At 27.9% G+C, this 22,226-nt stretch overlaps 1 protein-coding gene across 1 annotated transcript in view; it reads right to left on the bottom strand.

The window, feature by feature from the left end:
• Positions 1 to 3,337: 3,337 nt before the first annotated feature.
• LOC135963369 (sodium-independent sulfate anion transporter) overlaps positions 3,338 to 22,226 on the bottom strand; it is a 42,807-nt gene continuing 23,918 nt past the window's right edge. Inside the window, exons 2-7 of the mRNA XM_065515193.1 lie at positions 9,472 to 9,844; positions 5,538 to 5,593; positions 4,755 to 5,479; positions 4,388 to 4,690; positions 4,162 to 4,307; positions 3,338 to 4,104 (exon numbers count right to left, since the gene is read on the bottom strand). Coding sequence (XP_065371265.1) covers positions 3,760 to 4,104; positions 4,162 to 4,307; positions 4,388 to 4,690; positions 4,755 to 5,479; positions 5,538 to 5,593; positions 9,472 to 9,816 — 1,920 coding nt within the window. The 5' untranslated portion in view covers positions 9,817 to 9,844 and the 3' untranslated portion in view covers positions 3,338 to 3,759. The remainder of the gene's footprint in view (positions 4,105 to 4,161; positions 4,308 to 4,387; positions 4,691 to 4,754; positions 5,480 to 5,537; positions 5,594 to 9,471; positions 9,845 to 22,226) is intronic.

Below are 22,226 nucleotides of genomic sequence, written 5' to 3'. Positions count from 1 at the left end.
CTTCTAAAGTAAAAAATTTATTAAAATGCTGTAACAATGCGATATCTACTTTTGGAGAAAAATTTATTTAAAATATATATTTTTTGTAATTCCAAATCATATTAAAAATTTATTTTTCGCAAAAGATTTCAAATTTTATATGGACATTTTCGGGGTCCCGACATTCGTTGAAGTGAAAAAACTATAAAATAATCTAAACATTTTGTTCTTATCATATTTGTAGAATTAAGTTTAGTGCAAAATATAGGTTTTGTCGATTAGTTGTTTCTAATATATTAGCAATAAACATGACATCCCGAAAGAAGACTTAAAATGGAATTCGTTTTAGGCTGCCTCTAAAAAATGCAAAAATCACCGAATCTCTAAATTTATTTCGAATTTTTTAAAGTTTTTTGCGATTTTGATCTTTTTTTTGGGCTACTACTTTGCCTCAGAGAGTAAATCAAAATTCCGAACTGTTTGCAAGATATGAGCATAAGAAAATTATCACTTTTTTGCAAAAATTACACCGAGGCCCCAAATCTTTGGGGGCCCATAAGAAAAAAGTGCATGACTTTGGGCAAAACTGGGAGAAACAGGACATTTTTATTGGGTGTATGACTTAAAAATGCGGAATTTTTTTAAATTGTTTGTTTTTATTTTGAAACATTTGTACAATATACACTAGAGTGCTCCAAAAAAATAAAATTGCGAATTTTGACCGTCCCCCCCTCTAGAATTGTTCTATGTATTGTAGAAACACATTGTGTAAAATATTAGGATGATAGGATAACGTTTACTGGTGGCGCAACGACGCTGAAGTTTTGAGGTGCATTTACAAGGGGAAAATATGCAATTTTTTCAGTTTTTGTAAAAATTTTGCCATTAAATAATGACTTTTACAATTTAATTTAAAAGAATCGAAATGTGTACGTAATTGTCGTTATAAGATATAAAAGACAAAAATTGGTGAAAAAATGTTAAAGTTATTAAAAAATCGCCAGGCCATTAACGTGTCTCAGACCACTAGAACAAGAAATTTATGAACAAAATTAACATATTTTGAGAAATATTAAAATAAAGCTTATTTTTACTTAAAATATATCCATATTTACTTGTATATGAGTTTTTGTCCTCGTAGGATACCGTTAACCTATTCGCAGGTATGACCGATGAAACGATTTTGATGAAACTTAAGAAAAATATAAAATGAAGTCTAGTATTCACAATAACAGTACAAAAATGGAAATTAACCCTTAATAGCACTTGGGGTCCAAATGACCCTCAACTTTTAAAATCACGAAAAACACATTCATTTTGATCCCAAGTACTCTTATAGGTTAATTTCCATTTTTGTACTGTTATTGTGAATACTAGAGACTTCATTTTATATTTTTCTTAAGTTTCATCAAAATCGGCCCAAAAATGTTGTCCCTATTATGTTGTCTATAAATCCCCATGTGATGATCAAAAAATTCTGAAATTTGTTTAACAAAATTTTTAAAAAATTGAAATTGGAGTTTTGAAACTGCCGTTAAAAAAATTTAATTTTTTTGGTCATATCTGCGAATAGGTTAACGGTATCCTACGAGGACAAAAACTCATATACAAGTAAATATGGATATATTTTAAGTAAAAATAAGCTTTTATTTTAATATTTCTCAAAATATGTTAATTTTGTTCATAAATTTCTTGTTCTAGTTAATGTCCTGGCGATTTTTTAATAACTTTAAAATTTTTTCACCAATTTTTGTCTTTTATATCTTATTATAACGACAATTACGTACACATTTCGATTCTTTTAAATTAAATTGTAAAAGTCATTATTTAATGGCAAAATTTTTACAAAAACTGAAAAAATTGCATATTTTCCCATTGTAAATGCACCTCAAAACTTCAGCGTCGTTGCGCCACCAGTTAACGTTATCCTATCATCCTAATATTTTACACAACGTGTTTCTACAATACATAGAACAATTCTAGAGGGGGGGACGGCCTGTACCTAGAAAGTTTTTTTCGTCCATACAATCTTGGAGCACTCTAATATACACACAGCCTCAAAAGTGAGTAATTTTTTTGATTTTTTATGATCATGAAAATCATTATAGTCCGACTTTTCACAATCTATTATTCAGCTCAATCTCCAACAAACCGAAACATTTAAATTTTAATCGATGACTAAATTTTAGGATTTTCATTGTCTTAAAAAAAATCAAATAGTTTTTGGTGTATACTCACTTTTGAGGCTCACTGTATATATATTAAAATATTGGCCATTGCTATGACCTTTTTCCATCATTCTGGCAACATATGGAACTGTTCACCTTTTGAGGCCATGAACAAATCAATCCAATTTCGGATACTCTGTTCCAAAGTGATGCGTATTCCAGAGAGAGCGTTCTACATCGATCGAAACAAATAGTAGTCGGACGCGGCACTGTCTGGACTATAAGGGGTGAGGAAATCTTCCCCACCACTTCATTATAAATACTTTTACCCAGGTATTGCAACAATTCTGGGCGTTTTTCGGCCAATATTCGCTTCAATCGAATCAGTTGAGTTCGGTACAGGTTTCCTGTTATGATCTGGCCAGATTTTAGCTGCTTATAATAGATAGGACCCTTTTGCTCCCACCAAACACAGAGCATTACTCTGGCTCTATGAATATTTGACTGTGGTGTCGATTCGGCTGGTTAGCCGGACTTTACATACAATCTCTTACGCTTTCTTTTATAGCGTCTAATCATCACATGCAAAATCGTCTTTCAAGGTCTCCCGGCTTCAATTCGTATTATACCCAATTTCCCTGTTTGAATAGCTCCTAATGATTTTGCAAGCTTTTGTTGAGTTTAACAACAATCTTCATGGAGTAATCGCCTGGCTGAGCGATATTTGTCTTCCGTGTCAAAATCACCACTTCTGAACTTTACAAACCATCTGTCGCACGTTGAACACTTCTACCTTCAGAGGGACTGTTTTTTAAATTAAAGAAGTAAATCAAAACTTCCCGCATATGACGCTTTGTTGGCACAAAATTCGACTTTTTCGAAACAAAAAATAAACTTTGTAGTTTACACTATAATGTTCAATAACTAAGTGAGAATAAATGACAGATATGTACTCTTAAAAATGACATAAGTTATTCAAAACAAAAACTGCGTTCAAAAGATAAACCATCTTTTGTAAATTCCGTATTTTTAAGTCATACATCCAATACTTTTTGTCACACTGTCGACACAAATATAGATTCTTAACTTTTTTCACAACTGACTTTCGAATAAAGTGAAAACTGTTAAAATGCATACATTCGAAATTTTTTAAAAGCTTTCGGTATTAAAATAAAAAAAAACAATTACAAACATTTATTTTCATCTACTTTATTAACAACTTAAAACTAAAACATTGAATTTGTACAAACAAAAAACAACGATTAAAATCAATCAATATTAATGTATATAAAACTATACAAAAGTGTAATACTTCTTTTTTTTCTAATTCAATTTTAGCGATACCATTAAGACGTTTAACTAAATTAAAATTAAGAAATAATATAATCAATTACAAACTACAATACAAAATACATACATATATACAAATCGATATGAAATAACAGAACTAATAAATACTACAAATTTTCAAATATTTTTAATTAAACAAAATCAAAATAAAACAACTACTTAACTAAATACTAACTACAATAGGAATTGAATTGATTGTAATACTATTTTTTCTTAAAGTGGCACTAGAATATCTAAAGAATTTCACAATGTTACCTGTTTTCTATAGTTTAGAAGTCTCGTCTTCTTTGCCAGATAATCTCATTTCTAACACGGTCATATCGTAAATTACAACTAGATTATTATTAATACCCTCGAAGACTTCAGCAACTCTGGGTTGTAGGTTGTAAAAGTAAAGTTTCTGTTGGCGCGTTTCGAAATCATCGATCATGGTGGAGACTACTTTGGCAGCAGTAAAATCGGCACCATAAATATGAGTACAGTCGATGACAACGGGTAAGGTGGACTTGCGTCCCTGTTTGGTAATAACGTTACGTACAAATTCCACAGAGGGGAAAATGAGACAACGATCGGGTGTTAACATTAGATATTTAAGGCCGTTGGAGGTCTGCAAGGGGAGAAATGTTTAAATATAAAAACATAATTTTATTTCTGTTTTACTTACACATAAAGTTTCCACACGCAATTTGGGACGAGCAGCATGATATAGAATGAAAACAATATTGATGCCGATGCCTACTAAAATGCCCAATTGCAAAGGTAATACCAAACAGGCAATAAAGGTAGCCAAGCCGGGAATTAAATCAGATTCTGAGAGAAATAATAAACATAAATGATAATTTTGTAAATATAAAACTCATATATTTAGTTAATAACAAAAGTTTACTTACTTTTGCTTCTCCACATGGGTTTAACGACACGATATTGAATCATGAATATAACAGCAGCCATAATAATAGCAGCCAAGGCAGCCTTAGGAATATAATAAAAGGCTGGGGTGGCATACAATAGAGCAATGATAACAATAAGACCCGTATAAACGTTGGAAAGTTGAGTGCGTACACCGCTGGAATTTAAAACAGCACCGCGGGCAATGCCACCATTGCCACGGAAACCTTGAGCAAATGAATTGGCAACATTGCAAATACCCACAGCAATAAGTTCTTGAGTGGCATCACAAGGTTTGCCATCAGCTATAATGAAAAAAACATACGTTATTAAATTAGGAAATAACAAAATAATTATGTAATTACTTACCAAAAGCCTGCACCACGGCCATATTTTCCAATAGAGCAATTAAAGGCACCACTATGAGACCTGAACCCAAACTACTAACCATTTGGGCAAAACTTTCATGCACTTCTATAATTTCTCCCGTTGATGAATTCGTAAAAGTGGTCATGCCAAAGGGTGGCAATTTAAACTCAGGCATACCAGATGGAACATAACCTACCATGCGGAATACATCAATATCAGAACTGATCAAATAATAACCGATTCCTGAGGTAACAATAACCAAAACGGCATTACGTGAGGTGCCAATAACCCAAAACAGACCAGACCAAAATTTCTGACAGCATGTCTTATGGCCATCTTTGGGACCAAAACTCATACTGGCCATGGCACGCATACTGAGTAACACCACAATGCAAGCTACACCCAAACCAGCATCATTCCAGCTTATATTATGTATATCATTTATAATCGAAATCCACATGTCCACAAATGTATCGCCCTTGGTATTAACACCAAAAAGATCCTTAAATTGTGAGGTGAAAATGATCAGGGAACCGGCACTAGTGAAACCAGCACTAACAGGACCCGAGACAAAATCTATAAGGAAACCCAGCTGGAATACACCCATGCCAATTTCTATAAGGCCTGTTAGAAAGGTGAGTAAAACGGCTTTTTGCCAAACACCTTGTGCGGTCTGGAAGGTGAGTAAAGCAGAAATGGCGGTAGGTCCAACGGGAACATCTTTGCTGTTAATAGAGTTAGAGTTTATATATGTAATTAAAAAATTAGGACATGGTAGCTTACCTTGAGCCAAGGAATATATAAATGAAACAACCCAAAAAGCAGCCATATAAACCGTACTGTAATAGAAAGAGATAGAGATATTCATTAATTAATTAATTTACGAATCGGATATTAAGAAAAAATTAAATTTTACAATATGTTCGACTAAAAATGTAATATTTGCAATAACAAAACCTAACTAACTGTAAGCAATGACGAATATATTTCGAAAATTTCTGCAAGTTGTCATATAATTCGTCATAGATATCGGTACAGATTTATTGTTGATATTATTCCCGATAATGAAGGTTTTGTTTCTCATGTCTATATGTATATTTTATTTATTTATTTTAAGCAATATTTTTATTGATTTTTCTCATTTTTTTAAAATACAGGCCTGTTTCCACATTTTGTTCGGAATTGGAGCGAAAATCCCAAAAATTATATTCTATAATTTTGCCCATAGGGTCCATATTTCCTTCGGGGCTGGGAAAATACTTTGGGGATAAATAGAGAACACATCAAGCTTTCCAAAGCTGCTTTCCGGTTTCTAATCCCATCTTTGGGATTTTAGAAAATGTGGCCTAAAGTTGAAATTTTGATAAAAAAATAGGTCAATTTCCGAAGAACGTAGGGGCGACATATTCGAAAAACAGGACATGTTTTTATTCCAAAATGTTCTTTGTAAAGATACCTTACAGAGATACATAAAATTGTTATATGTTCTTAAAGAAAGTTTTTTTTAAATCAGAAAAGAGTCGCCCAAAAAACATCAATTTTGGGCGATCCATAATAGATATTGCTTTGAAATCTACATGTGTAACTAAAAATGTCTATAACTTGGAAATTATAAGAGATAAATAGCACAAGCAAGCATAACAAGATCTAGCCAAGCGCTTTTCAATGGGAAACAAAAAATGGCATATATCAAAATAAATGTTTTGTAAGCAAAGATAAACAATTTTTGATATTTTTTTTCGAAATATTGAAGAAACAGCTATATAAACTATTTGGGACACATTCTGCTAAGAATAATAGGTAATAAGTTACATGGATGAGAAAAAACTCGTGCTTGGCCAAAATGTAAATCAGAGAGTTCTTGACCGATCTTGTTGAAAAATTGTGTCTGAATTAATATCCAATAGAACTAGCAATGTGATTTCTAACATTGCTAGTTCTATTGGATCGGAAGACATAGATTTCAAAAGTTGGTTCACTTGACATGAAATCCACCATATAAATATATTTGTATTTTATTGAAACATTTCAAAGCAAACTAATAGATTGCAAAAAATTATTTAATCGTTATAAGTGGGGAAGTTTTTCAAGTTTTTTTTTGCATATTTTACAAATTTATAGAAATTTTTTTTTTTTGTTGAACCGTGCATAAATGTGCATATTTCTCACATCGTTTATAATTTCTTTAAAGAACATATTACTTTTGAGTTTTTTATTCACCACGAAACTGCAAATATGAGTTGTAGACTCCATAACATATATGTATATCGAGGGCCTATATTCAAGACCCTCTATCTTAAAAAACACAACTTTTTAGGAGAGCCAAAGAACTGTTTTTCGCGTACTACTTGAATTATTAAAATTCGGTATTCTACAACATTTTTTTAAAGCAACTACTGAATCTCACATATAATTGGTTTTTAAAATTTTGCATTATTCGGGACTTTATGATAGATAGAGGGTTTTTTTTCAAAATATTCAAGTGTATGTATGAAAATGATAAGATAGAGGATTTTGCATTTTAATAAAATTAAATTATTGTAATTTCATTTATGACATCTGTCAGTTTGGTTTTTTAAGTTTTTTTGGAGTTTGATTGGTGTAAATTATCATAAAATAATAGATGACACTTTAAAAGTAGACAATTTTTTAAGCAACTCAAACTTTAACCATTTATTTTTATGCCATAGACATTATATTTTCCAAAACCAATAAGGTAAAATATGTTCATGGTAATTCAATTTATAATCCGCATTCGCAATTTTGATAAATGGTTGAAAAATGTAAAATTCATGTTCATGTTAGTAAGAAAACATGAATTGCAAGAAGAAAATTTTCCAAAAAAATATTTGAAAATTAATTATTTGCATTAGAGAAATAACAAAAATGCAAAAAAAAAAAATGTTTTTTATGAAATTCACACCATAGATGAGGGCTGTTTTACTGAACATTTTACCATCAAAAAGTCATTTTCTTGAAAATCAAAGATAGAGGGTTTTGAATATAGGCCCTCGATATATTTTGGGTCATTATGGACCATCTAGCTATGTCAGTCTTTTTGTCTGTCTGTTGAAGACAAAACTATTTTTTGTCATAATTTTTTTTTAATTTTGTTGTAAAATATTATTTTTTGTCATTTAATGTAACAAACAAAGATTGTTTCAGAGCAATCAAAAAAGTATAAATTAATAATAAATATGAATAATAATTTTAAGTTTATATTATTAATAATAATTATTGTGGAATTTTTATTTTTCCGTAAAAATTGGCAACTTTTTTAGGACTAAAAATTATTGATAATAGTTATTTTGTGTTCTTGAATAAAATTAATGAATTTTGATGAAATTAATAACATTTAAACATTTGCTAAATTTATACTTGTTTCAGAGCAATCAAAAAAGTATAAATTAATAATGACCACTAACAAGTTTTGTTTTAATTTTTGTTGTTAATAATAATTATCGTGCAATTTGAATTTTTCCGTAACAGTTGTAACTTTTTTAGGGCTGAAAATATTGAATATTGAAACAAGCACTTGATTTTTTAAAGTTTATTTATGTATATTTCAAATGAAAAGACTTCTTTCTGTACTGATTAATAGTAAGATTTGATATTTGTTTGTGGATGATTTGAAATACTGTATATTTTATAGGGTTATCACTTGAATAATAATTATTCGAATAATCCAGAAAGAAATATATGTTTTTCAAATGAATAAAATTTTTCAGTTTAGAATAAACCAATAATTTCCTATTAATTGAATAGTTGAATAAATTAATTTTCCAGTTAAAAAGAATAGTTAATCTAAACAAAATTTTGGAGAAGAATATCTTAAAGAAACAAAACAAATAGTTTATAACTTTGAATTATCACACCAAAATCGGAATACTTTGGAACTTGACTTAAAAACCAAAAACTTGTGACTACTAAAGACCTGGTTAAGGTTAAAGATTTTCCAATTAATAACAAATAATAAGGTAAAAATTTACTGAAAGCCTTATATGAATAAAAAAATACATTGGAATCTAAAGACTTTCTTATTCCCTAGAATAAAATTATTATTATTTACATCATCAGTATATTAAGTATTAATTTTAATAAACAAATTATTAAATATTCGAATAATATTTATTACTCGATATTCGTTCGAATAATCGAGAAAATTTTAAAAATTAATCTATCATTGGAATAATAAAAATATTTTAAACTTTTATTCGCTTAAAATAAAACTGGAATAATTGACAACCCTAATATTCTAAAAAAATACTGAAATTTTGAAGGGATACTTATTCGATTTCCTTTGAATTCCTCTCATATTGATTTGTAATCATTTTAATATTGCTATTTAATACGAAAATATTTCAAGTGAATTAAAAAATTTTATTTTTTTTATTTATTAGCTTTTTAAACAATATTAATGAATTAAGTATGAATATTTAAATTCAAATTTATTTTTTATTTTGGGAAAAAAGACACAAATTTTTACACATAAAAAATAAATGGATAACACAACATTTAGTAGTAAAATTGCACTAATTTTTCAGTAAAAAATATGTATTAAATATTTAAAGTCCTCAGATAAAAATGTCCTAATTAAGTTTCTATAAAAACTCTTTTGAATTTGAGTTTCTTCATAAAATTTAAGAAAAATAACTTGTTTTTTTTCAAATAAATTATTTATTCTGCATTTATTTTTCATATTTTTATATCAACTTACCTGTAAATCTAATCCAGCTATGCCAGCATAAGCTAAACCCTGAGGTATAACAGTTAAACCAACCGTAATGCCCGCCATTAAATCGCCTATAAAATCTTGACGATTATATTTCGGTAACCAGGTCAAGATCGGCAAACGTTTGTACAAAGTCTTTTTGCGAAATATATTCGCCGATGTTTGTTTCAACCAATCCATGGTTGTAGTACAACAGCTAGGTTTATCAACGTTATCCTCATCTTGAACTATACAATCACGCGATGTATTATAAATTGCATTCGGTGGTATTTCCAAGGATACTTCGGAACCCGAACTATTATTACGTTGTGAAGGTTGATCGGTGCGCATTTTCAATAAATTTTATTTTCTTTAAACACTGAAAATATTTTATGAATTTAATTTTTATTTATTTTATATTTTTTTTTTAAATTATATAATTATTTTGATGTTTTTTTCTAATAGGATGCAAATTGTAAAACATTTAATTGTTTTTAATTTGTTATTTATTTTATTTTTTTCTCTATTGTTTATAATAATTATTTTTTGTTAGAATTTCTGTTGTTTCTTATTAAATATCCGCGTTTTCTTTTTATGTGAACTTGTCTTTTAAGAGTCAATAACGCGAATGCCACTTGAAATCTTCAACTCACTTACGAACTGTGCTCGTCGTTGGCCAATCCCGATTTGCAATTGATCTGTGAGTGAAGACAATCGTGCATTGAATTCAAGTTAAATAAATATAATTGTCCCCGGCATCATTTTCATTATTAAACATTTCTCTTATAAATTGTTGTTTGTTGAATATTCTTTGTGTGTGAATTTTCTACTGCTGCGACTCTGTTTTGCAAAGAGTTCAACGATACGCAAAGCGAATATAATTCTAACTACAGGCGGCAAGCGACAAAATATTTTTATATTAAATAATAATTCTTATTTCTGATCGTGATATTAAAAATCAAAAAATAACTCTAATTTGGTCATAACTGTTAAGGTTCCTGAGAAAAATTGCTTTTAATTTTAAGTTAACAATTCGCGTGAGTGAAATGACAGCTATGCCGAAGGATATTTCCATTTTGATAGAAAATAATAGGATATTTTTAAGAAACGTTTTATGGTATCAATTTCTATTTTTGACATATTTATATTTATCTCTACATTTACAGTTATGGACCATTATTAAAATAATAAAGTAAACAACTTTGGGTTTTTGATTTTTTTTTTTAAATATCATTGCTTAAAGGATATCATATCATTGCTTTGGATTATTTTTCGATATATTAAGAAATTTTTACTAAATGTTTATTATCTAGAGATTCCCTCATGGCCCTACTCTGAAAAAATCTCTTCAATCCCGGGAATTGCCAGGAATTTTTCAATACTAAATTAAATTTTCGAAATTTCCCGACAACATTTAACCGCAAATTTCTAAAAAAAAATATTCCCGGGAAATTTCATCCGATTAGGAACCTTAATACAATGGCTTATAATTGAAGAATCATTGGGGATACTTTTGGAGATTTTCTTTGTTCAAAGACAAATTTTCGTGTTCAAAAGAAAAGCAAGTTTAGGAAATTATATTTAAAACTAGAGTACGCAAGCATTGCTATGAGAGTAATATTGTAAAAATTGGATAAGCAGTTAAAGAGTTATACACAATTGCAATTGAGCGAATTTACACCATTCTTATATAGAATTTAAACTTTAAACCTCGATTAAAGACAAACCAAAACGAATTTAACCATAAACGGGACGGGTAAGTTCCGATGTCTTGTCGAAAATGTTTCTTTTCTCCCATTAACTTAAAACATATAAGAAAATGTTCTAAGAGTTTTTACGATATCTGATTTATATGGAACCTAGAGTCAATTATGAACCGAAACATACCCGATTAATAGTGAGATATTAAATGATTTTATGCTGAATTTATAAAAAACAAGTTAGAGTGCTATATTCGGCTATCTTATATACCCTTCACCAAATTATACTTCAAAATTTTAAATATTTTTAGTTTTTTTCATTTTGTTTTCGATTGTTATTTTAAATTTTTAAAATTTTTTTTTTAAATTTTAAAAAATTTTATTTTTGTTTTTTCAATTTTTTTTTGTGAAAAAAAATTCGGGTTAAATTTTTTTTTTTTGACCCATTGTAGGTCCATCTTACTATGGTCTTATATACGTCGTTGCAAATGTCTTTGAAATATCTATCATTAGATATCCATATTGTCTATATTAATGTCTTAGTAATCCAGATATAGGTCAAAAATCGAGGTTGTCTTGGTTTTTTCCTTATATCTCAGCCATTTGTGAACCGATTTTGCTGATTTTAAATAGCAAAATTCTCGAAAGCATGTCTGACAGAATTATTGAAGATTTGGATCCCGTAGATATCTGGGGTCTTCAGAAAATTGATTTCAACAGACAGACGGACGGACAGACAGACAGACGGACATGGCTTAATCGACTCCGCTATCTATAAGGATCCTTTATAGGGTCGGAAATGAAAAATGTAGAAATTACAAACGGAATGACAAACTTATATATACCCTTCTCACGAAGGTGAAGGGTATAAAAACAAGTAAGAGAGTTATATAACCTTCACCAAATTATAATTAAAAAAAAATTTTAAATATTTTTAAGTAAACAAAAATTTAAAAAAAAAAAATTTCGAATTTATTTTTGAAAATTTAAAAAAAAAAATCTATAAAAATATTTTTTTTCCTATTTTTAAAAAAAAAAATTAAAAATTTCTTAGCGCAAAAATTGATGACAAAAAAATTTGTTTTGGAAAAAAAAATTCGGGTTAAAAAATATTTTTCCCGATTTTGACCCATTGTAGATCCAAAGCCTTATATACATCGTTGCAATGGACTTAGAAATATCTATCATTAGATATCCATATTGTCTATATTAATGACTTAGTAATCCAGCTATAGATCAAAAAAGTAGGCCAAAAATCGAGGTTGTCCCGATTTGTGTGCCGATTTTCTCGATTTTATATGACCCATTCAATATTGAGGTACTTGACATAAAATGAGCTTATAATAGATTTATAGGAGTTGAAGTGGTTTTATAGAATGATCCTTATATGATACCGAAATTAACCTATGAACCGATACCAACTATATTTTGTATTACAATTCATGTTGAACTCGTTTTGTTACAAACCACACAAAATTTCTGAAAGAAGTACTATAATTTCCATTGTCATGGTAGATTTAACGATTCCCAGCATTTATTCTTGATGACGCATTAATTGTAACTTGACCAAAAAAATCACATACTGCATAATGATTATTAGTTGGCTTTCGGTGATTTTTATTCTTGCATCCACATTCGTTTTAAACCCCTTACCAAAATATGCTCAATGTTGATATTTTCAAATCTGTTTAATAACGATCAAATTGCAAACCTGTTAAAATTACATTTTTTTTGCAATAAAATGTAAGTTTTGTTTTATTAGTTGTATCTTCGCAAAGCGGGGATTTTCTTAAATTTCAATCAAAATTAGTATCATATTTGGAATTTTAATATGAGATTTTTTTGTAATCACGTGTTGTAGGCCATGCTAAATAAATTAAAGTTGATGAATTAATTGGCTCATTAGTTTATAAATAAAATTTATTTATGTATGTAGTTTTTATTTGTTTTTTTATAGTCCTAAAATCTGTTTACAAAAACAAACTGATCAAATTATTAAAATATTTTAATATTTTCTTACAAACTGGTTGACGACATTTGTGTGAGAATAAAATTTTAATGAAAGAATTTATTTTGTAAACAATGTGTTTAATTTATGGTAAACAATTAAGGAATTTAATTGAATTTTTTGGGAAAAATACTCATGTGTCATACAAAAATAATTTATACTTATGTATGTATGATGAAAATTTGAATTCGTAGTGGATTAGAATTGGTTTTTGAAATCGTATTTATCTGTGTTTTTATCAGAAAGGGGAAAACTACTATGTTAGGGTGATTTCTCGAAATTGATGTCCTTAATTTTTGTATTGGAAAATGCATACCATATTTTTGTACCCACCATTAAAAAGTTGAGTGTCTTTTTAACCCCAAGTGATATTAAGGGTTAATTTTAATGTTTGTGCTGTTATTATAAATACTAGACATCATGTTATATTTTTCTTAAGTTTCATCAAAATCGGCCCAAAAATATATAACATTTCGATACCTTTCCATTAGAAATTCCAAATATTGAACAAATTGACCTTTGACCTTCACGATTTAAGGGTTAACGTTTTCCGATTTTAGTAAAACTTTCAGACTATATTTAAAATTACATGGACTATAATATTCTGAATAGCTTTTACTTAAAAATCATAACAGTAAGGAAATTCGGCTCATTCGCCAAAATATGGCCAAAAAATTAGTTTTTCTCGAAAATCGCAAAATTTAAATCGCAGGTACGGAAAACCTATAGGAGGTATTTTCATACTTTTTTCATATTTTTATTCCCTATTATGTTGTAATGATGATCAAAAAATTCTGAAATTTTTAAAAATTTGAAAATGGAGTTTTGAAACTGCCGTTAAAAAAAATATTTTTTTTTGTCATACCATCGAATAGGTTAACGGTATCCTACGAAGACAAAAACTCATATACAAGTAAATATGGATATATTTTAAGTAAAAATAAGCTTTTGTTTTAATATATCTCAAAATATGTTAATTTTGTTCCTACATTTCTTGTTCTAGTGGCCTGAGACACGTTAATGGCATGGCGATTTTTTAATAACTTTAACATTTTTTAACCAATTTTTGTGTTTTATATCTTATTAGAACGACAATTACGTACACATTTCGATTCTTTTAAATTAAATTTGCAAAAGTAATTATTTAATGGCAAAATTTTTACAAAAACTGAAAAAATTGCATTTTTTCCCTTTGTAAATGCACCTCAAAACTAAATCGCATGTCGGCACGGATTGCAATCATGATAGAAAGACAAAATTTCATATTTAACTATAGTTTTATATATATAAAAAAAATGGGTATGCGTTCCAAAATTCCAAAAAAAAAATGTCGCACATCGCGCGTATCATGAATTTACTGAGAGAAACATTTGGCGAAAGAATCATTTCAAGACATGGACCTGTTAACTTGCTTAAAATTTTCTGAAAATGAGTGAATTCACCTAATTGAAAAAACATAAATTCGAAAAGAATGCATCGATTTTTATGATCGATATCTCATTTTCTTCCTATTACATGTGGCTTTGAGATAAAGGAATAAATCTGAACAATTTCTGCCGTTTTCGATTATTCATGATTTTTTTTAAACAAAAAAATTTGCAATTTTTATGTAAAAAATATATTTTTTTGCTTCAATTTGTCACTCCGAAACTACTGTGCCGATTAAAAGGCAATATACAAATGGATTAAAGATTATGTAAATCTCAACTTTTCTAAGTTTACTTTAATAATATCGGACTAACCGTTTTTGAGTAATCATTAATTATGTGGAGAAACGTTTAAAAAAATTCACAATTTTACTTAAAAATTTTATAAAAAAAAACTTCTCCATAGAATTTAAAATTTGGACCATATTTGTACTACTGGAACCACAATACATCAAAATTGTTTAGTGGTTTAAAAAGCCTCCAAAATTTGTTCGATTTTGTTGCCTGTGTAATGCAACAAAGAAGATGATCATAAACAGTTTTCAGTTAAAATTTATATGGGAGCTATGACTAATTATGGACTAATCCAAATAGGTGTCATGTATTCTCTATATATGAAATTAATTTGTGTTATATTTTATTGGAATACCAACATTTTTAAGAGATTTATGCTAGTTAAAGTGATTTTCGGAAGTGGGCCTTATATGGAAGCTATGACTACTAATTAGGGATCGATCATCAAAAAGTTTGGTGGTGCGAGTTAGGCTTGTATAAAACTTATTTGTGCTGAATTTGGTTTGGTTATAATAAATTTGGTATAAATAAGATATTTATGAGAACTTAACTATTTTCAGATAGGGCAATCATATGGGGGCTAGGAGAAATAATGCATCGATTCTAATCCAATTCAATAGTCCTTGGGGCAATAGAAAAGCTTGTACCAAATTTTGTCGATTTATATTTGAAATTGTGACCTGTAGTTTGATTACAAGACTGACATTTAAGAAGGGTGTTGGGACAATATTTTTGCACGTTACAAACATCTGCTATTGTCTAGAGTATCCTAGATAAAACATACAGCATCTTTCTTTATTTTTTTCTTTATTATCAGATAGTTGAATCATTAAAGTAAGCATAAACTACATTTCTATAAATCCCTCATACAACTTTCTAGAATTAAATATAATTTAAAATTCTTTTTGTTAGAAATTAATAAAATTCTTCATAAAAAACTTTCACTACACATATCTAATAGTAATTATTTTATTAATTAATACAATATTTATGATGTAGTTTAGATACAAATAAGTTATTATAACAAAGTATTTAATAAAAAGCAAATAACAAAGCTGAATTATGTCATAAATAAGTATTATTGAATAGCATTATATATTTTAATGCCGTCGGTTAATGATCTTATTACTCTACACAACTTAAAAAATATTATAAGCACTGATGTTGAGAAGTAACATGTTTAGCTTAATAACACAGGTCAACAAATAAAGAACAAAAAATTGGTGCCGAGATACCGTTAATATTGGCTGTCATAAGTAAATTTGTGTGCCTTAAAATCAGGGTATCGAATATATTTAAAATCAGTTTTAGTTTCGGCGGCACCAACATCATTGTATTCCTGTGTAATGAACAAATTTATCTCGTATTCAAATACTGCAATGAACAAATTCTGTTGGCTAACAACACTATTTAAAATAGGACAGATCGGTCAAAACATGCAGTTTGCCATTGTCTCCAACTAGATTTTTAAAGTGTGTTTGGTGAATGTGTCCAACTATTAACATATTTCTTACTTGTTTTATTATACGATTTGCATTTTATACCTTACAACTAATCTGGAATTCATAAAATTATAATAAATTATACAATGTCACATGATATCAACAATTTAACTATTATTTCATAATTTATCACCCCGCAAATCAACTCAAAAACCACAAATTGCCAATTCAAGAATTGCATAGGCAAGATATCTAATACATATTGATCATGTGAGTTAAGGACCATTTGTTGTTTTGTAAAAAAAAATGCACAAATTAATTCTTAAATATTTTAATTAAAAATCATTTTGTTTTGATTTTAAATATGGATCAATTGTACAATAATAGTATGACACAACCAGACGCGCAGTAAACAGTTTAATAATTACGTTTTTTTAATTGTTGTAAACAGTTTGGTTTAATTGATTTTCAAATTCATTAATTTGATTTATCATAAAATACGTCATGTATTCGAATCCATTCAATATTCAAATTATTTTGTAACAACAAAAATGCCACTTAGTGAATTGGTGATTCCGTTTAAATGTTAGTCATTGTTGTTGTACTTATTTAGAAGCCTGATTTTCCAGATTATTTGATACTAAAATAATCACTTGTAAACAAATAATTAATTGTTTGATAAACGGGCTGCATGTGCTTACATTAGATTAGTGCATGTGAGGTGAAAAAATGATTTAAAATAATGAAATCATTGTTGAAAATAAATGAGTTGTTTTATTATGGTATATAATTTCTATGGGCACTGCTACACGTTCAATATATATTGACTGCGATCCAGTATCGCGATATTTATTGAACGTGTAGCATGTAGTATTGATGGATCGCGATCCAAATCGCAGAATAACCTCATTTTGCATGATCCATTACAATGGATCGCGATCCAAATATCACAATATATATTGAACGTGTAGCAGTGCCCTATGGGTATAGGAATATTAAGGATTCGATCTGGCATTAACATCAGATTTCGAAATAGTAAAGGTTAATTACTAAAATCTTAAATTACACAGGTCAACAACAAAAAAAGTCCTCACTAACCATTATATAGATTTGATGCATCTGGCTACCTATGTACAAAAATGGTAAACATTTTTAATTCTAGATAGATTTTTTTTAAACATTTTAGTAAAATTATAAATATTGTTAGACATTTCTCCACATAATTAATGATAACTCAAAAAAGGTTAATCCGATATTATTAAAATAAACTTATGAAAAGTTGAGATTTACATAGCCTTTAATCCCTTTTGTATATTGCGTTTCAATCCGATTTGTAGTTTCGGAGATATAATAAAAAATTGAAGCAAAATATATTTTTTACTTGAAAATAGCTATTTTTAAAAAAATCGTAATCGCCAGAAATTGTTAAGGTTGTTATTGCTTTGTCGCAAAGCCACTTATAATAGCAACAAAATGAGATATCGATCATAAAAATCGATGTATTATATTCGAAGTTATTCACAATTAAGTGAATTCGCTCATTTTCAAAAATTTTAGTTTTTTTGTTTGATATACATAAAATTGAGTAGTTAATGCTCTTTTTTGAATGATTGAATTTTGAAAACATTTTCCCCATGCTATGTACAAATTTTCACATATATATAGCGTTTCAATCGGCATAGTAGTTTCGGAGTTATAACAATAAATTGAAACAAAAAATATATTTTTTACGTGAAAATAGCATTTTTTTGTTTTAAAAATTCATGAAAAATCGAAAACGGCAGAAATTGTTCAGATTTTTGCCTTAATCCAAAGCCACGTGTAATAGGAACAAAATGAGACATCAGTCATAAAAATCGATTTATTCTTTTCGCAGTTATTCACAATTAAGTGAATTCGCTCATTTTCAAAAAATTTTAGTTTTTTGTTTGTTATACCCAAAATTGAGTAGTTAATGTTCTTCTTTTGAATGATTGAATCTTGAAAACATTTTCCCCATGCTATGTAAAAATTTTTACATATGTATTGCGTTTTAATCGGCTCAGTAGTTTCGGAGTTATAATAACAAATTGAAGCAAAAAATATATTTTTTTACGTGAAAATAGCTTTTTTTTTTTTTTTTAAAAAATTCATGAAATATCTAAAACGAAAGAAATTGTTCAGATTTTTGCCTTAATCCAAAGCCACATGTAATAGGAACAAAATGAGACATCGGTCATAAAACTCGATTGATTTTTTTCAAATTTATTCACAATTAAGTGAATTCGCTCATTTTCAAAAATTTTAGTTTTTTTGTTTGATATACATAAAATTGAGTAGTTAATGTTCTTCTTTTGAATGATTGAATTTTTAAAACATTTTTCCCATGCTATGTACAAATTTTCACATATATATTGCGTTTCAATCGGCTCATTAGTTTCGGAGTTATCATAATATAATGAAGCAAAAAATATATTTTTTACGTGAAAATAGCTTTTTTTTGTTTTAAAAATTCATGAAAAATCGAAAACGGCAGAAATTGTTCAGATTTTTGCCTTAATCCAAAAACAAAATGAGACACCGGTCATAAAAATCGATGGATTCTTTTCGAATTTATTCACAGTTTTTTTATGTTTACTTTAATAATATCGGACAAAGCGTTTTTGAATAATCATTAATTAAAAATTTGTTTAAAAATAACTCTCCATATGTTTTAATATTTGGACCATATTTGTTTTGCTTGATCTTCAAGTAAAAAACCCGACCTAAGAAGTTCTTAAACTAAGTTTGATGAGTTCAGAACTTCGCATTATTTAATTCATTCCATAAAACCATTTCCAACAAAACAAATTTTTTAGCTTTATTCAAAACCTGGAATAGAATGCGTTCATTGATTAACTAATTTTTAATGGAATTTTTATTCAGAATAAAATTCATTCAACCATTGAATGTTTGTGAATTCATATCCAAATTGAATTAACATAATTTTTCGAATTGGTTAAAAGTTAACGGTAACGCTAATTTAGATTATTTAGGTAAGGATAACATAGCGGTAACAGTAGTTGAGTTGAAAGGGTCTGTTAGGGGTAGCTTAGTGGTAACAGTAGCCATCATTGATTTTTAATCATTTACAAAACGAATTGACACAAAGGATTCAATAACAAAATTAATTCTATAAATAATGAAATCTCAAAGAAAAGAGTTAGTCCTATGAATTAAATCGTAATGAATTATTTAATGGAAAGATATCCAAATTGAAATTGATTTTTAAAATTTTATTAAGAATTCATTCTTTCAAATATTTGGTTGAGTTTTAAAAAAAGATCAATTCGTCACAGTAATGAAAGAAATTTTGTTTTCGTCTTTATTAATAGAATTTTATAATTTTCAAACGAAATTCTTTGAAGATTTGAAATTGTTCATAAAAAATATATGAAAAAATAAAAAAAAAAATTGTGATTTATTAAAAAAAAATCGTTCGTTCATAAATACAGACTATTAATGCAAAAAAAAGATAAAACATTTTAATAAATTGAATAAAATTTTTGAATAACAAGACATAACGTAAAGTCGGCGAACGCTTTACTCTTTATCTTCACTGACATTATTTGAGATGTTAAACCGCATTGTGAAGGCACGTGCTGCATTTAATTTTGTAGACAACAAAATTGTTTTGTTGTGAATGGATGAGATTGACGTTTATTTTAAACTGAATTGTGGGCATAATATAACCTGTGAGAAAACCAATTAAATGCAGTTTCATACGCTACCAAAATATTTTGAAGTATTGTAAGTTTGTTCACAATTAGGGTATAAAAATATAAAATTAATTTCTGAAACCTTTAAATCGTATTCAAAATTTTGGAAAAATAATTATTATGAGAGAGAAATCTACAAAATAATTGATTCAATTTATTTCAATAAGTTTAACGCCAAAAAATAATAAAAAAAATGTAACTTACACAACTATAGTGGTCTGTCGTAAAATATATATATTGAAATTTACAACCATTTAAGTGGAAAACGTGGTGAAATTTATAATTGTTTGAAATTTGATATTTAAAAGTGGAAAATCCTTAAAATTCATACTTTTATTTGTTATACAGATTAATTACGAAAAGGTATGAAAATATACTATTGCTTAAATAGTTGCCAAAAGTGGCATTGTTTGAATTTTAAAATTACAAAATTTAAAATCTTATATCTCTGTAATGAAACATGGTCTCTTGGCTATTGCTACAAATAATAAAATACTAAAAACTGGTGACATGTGGCATTTGTATTCCGTTTTATATAACCATTTTTAAACAGCGTCAGAATTTAACAATAAATCGTTGGAATAAATTAAGACAGATTCTTGTAGACGTCATTTCTCTCTAAATTACAATAGAAGTAAATTGAAATCTACAAAATAATATTGAAAAAACATTCAAACCTTTGAAAAAAATATTTATAAATAGAGTTTTATTTGCAAAAGGGCATTTACAAATACAATTTAAAAAATATAGTTAATTTAGCTTATGCAATCATCATCTCAACCTCATCGTTCAATACTTTTTCAAAAGAAATTCTTTAAAATAAAATGGTTAGCTGAAACTAAATTTAGATTAGTTTTGTTCGACATTACGTATGTCATGTCAAGCATGTTCGAAGAGCATTACTTGCATGCCACTGTTTGGTATTGTGACACTTGTCGCCATGTTAAATAATGCAAAATTGAGTTTCTAATGGATTTTGGTACAGCGTATTATTAAAAATACCGACTTCATTAAAGAAAGAAAATCAAAATTTGTAACCACAAATTTTTTTAAAAAGTGTTATACCAATAAAAAACATTACATAGTGTAGGGCATATTTTAATGATGCAGCATCAAAAATTTTCTTAATTGTTTTATTTTTACGGATAATTTTCTTAAAATAAGGTGTGTACAGATAATTTACTGTTTGTAAAAGAAATTTAATTCACAATAATTATAAAAATCTAACTAAATTCAAATTGTTAAAACTTTTAACAATGTTACACATCATTGAATTTAAAAGTTATTTAATAATTACATTAACAACGATGTTATTTTCTAAAATACAGTAAACATTTGCTCATCAAACGTCACAAAACAAATGGAAAGAAAAATGTAAAACATATCTGGTCAACAATGTTTAACCTGAACTTAACACTAACTATAGACATTAATTTTATTAATTTTTGTTACAGATTTACTCAATATCAATTTTGTAATTAAATTTAACTTGAATTCTTAAAAAGCCATTTTGATCACATTAAGTAGTACCTAACTGTTTATTCGAATATTGCTGAATAATTATGGACCAATCATCATCAAATTAGGTGACATGATTTCCGTATATATAAAATTTATTTGCTGCGATTTTTGTGTAGATACCTATATAAATTAAACATTTATGACCGTTAGTATTCGTCCTTGGGCCGAAAGAATTGCATGTGCCAAATAGCTTCAAAATTGCGACCTATACTTTGCTAAGGTCGACCTTATTTTTTTATTTATGATTCTTCAAGAACGCAGTTCCGTTTTGTGAGAGTTTAGGATAAACAAAATTTGACAAAAGTTTGAGCTCAATCGGTTAAAAATTTTAAAAGTAGAGTGTCTTTTTATTCCCAAGTGCCATTAAGGGTTAATATCGATTTTTGTGCTGTTATTATAAATACTAGACTTCATGTTATATTTTTCTTAAGTTTCATTAAAATCGGTCCAAAAATATATAACATTTCGCTATCTTTCCATGAGAAATTCCAAATATTGAAAAAATTGACCTTTGACTTTCACGATTTAAGGGTTAACGTTTTCCGATTTTAATAAAACTTTCAGACTATATTTAAAATTACCGGGACTATAATATCATGAATAGCTTTTACTTAAAAATCATAACAGTAAGG

Source organism: Calliphora vicina, chromosome 1 (assembly GCF_958450345.1).
Source record: "Calliphora vicina chromosome 1, idCalVici1.1, whole genome shotgun sequence".
Taxonomy (NCBI): Eukaryota; Metazoa; Arthropoda; class Insecta; order Diptera; family Calliphoridae; genus Calliphora; species Calliphora vicina.
This window is presented reverse-complemented; position numbering and strand designations above follow the sequence as displayed.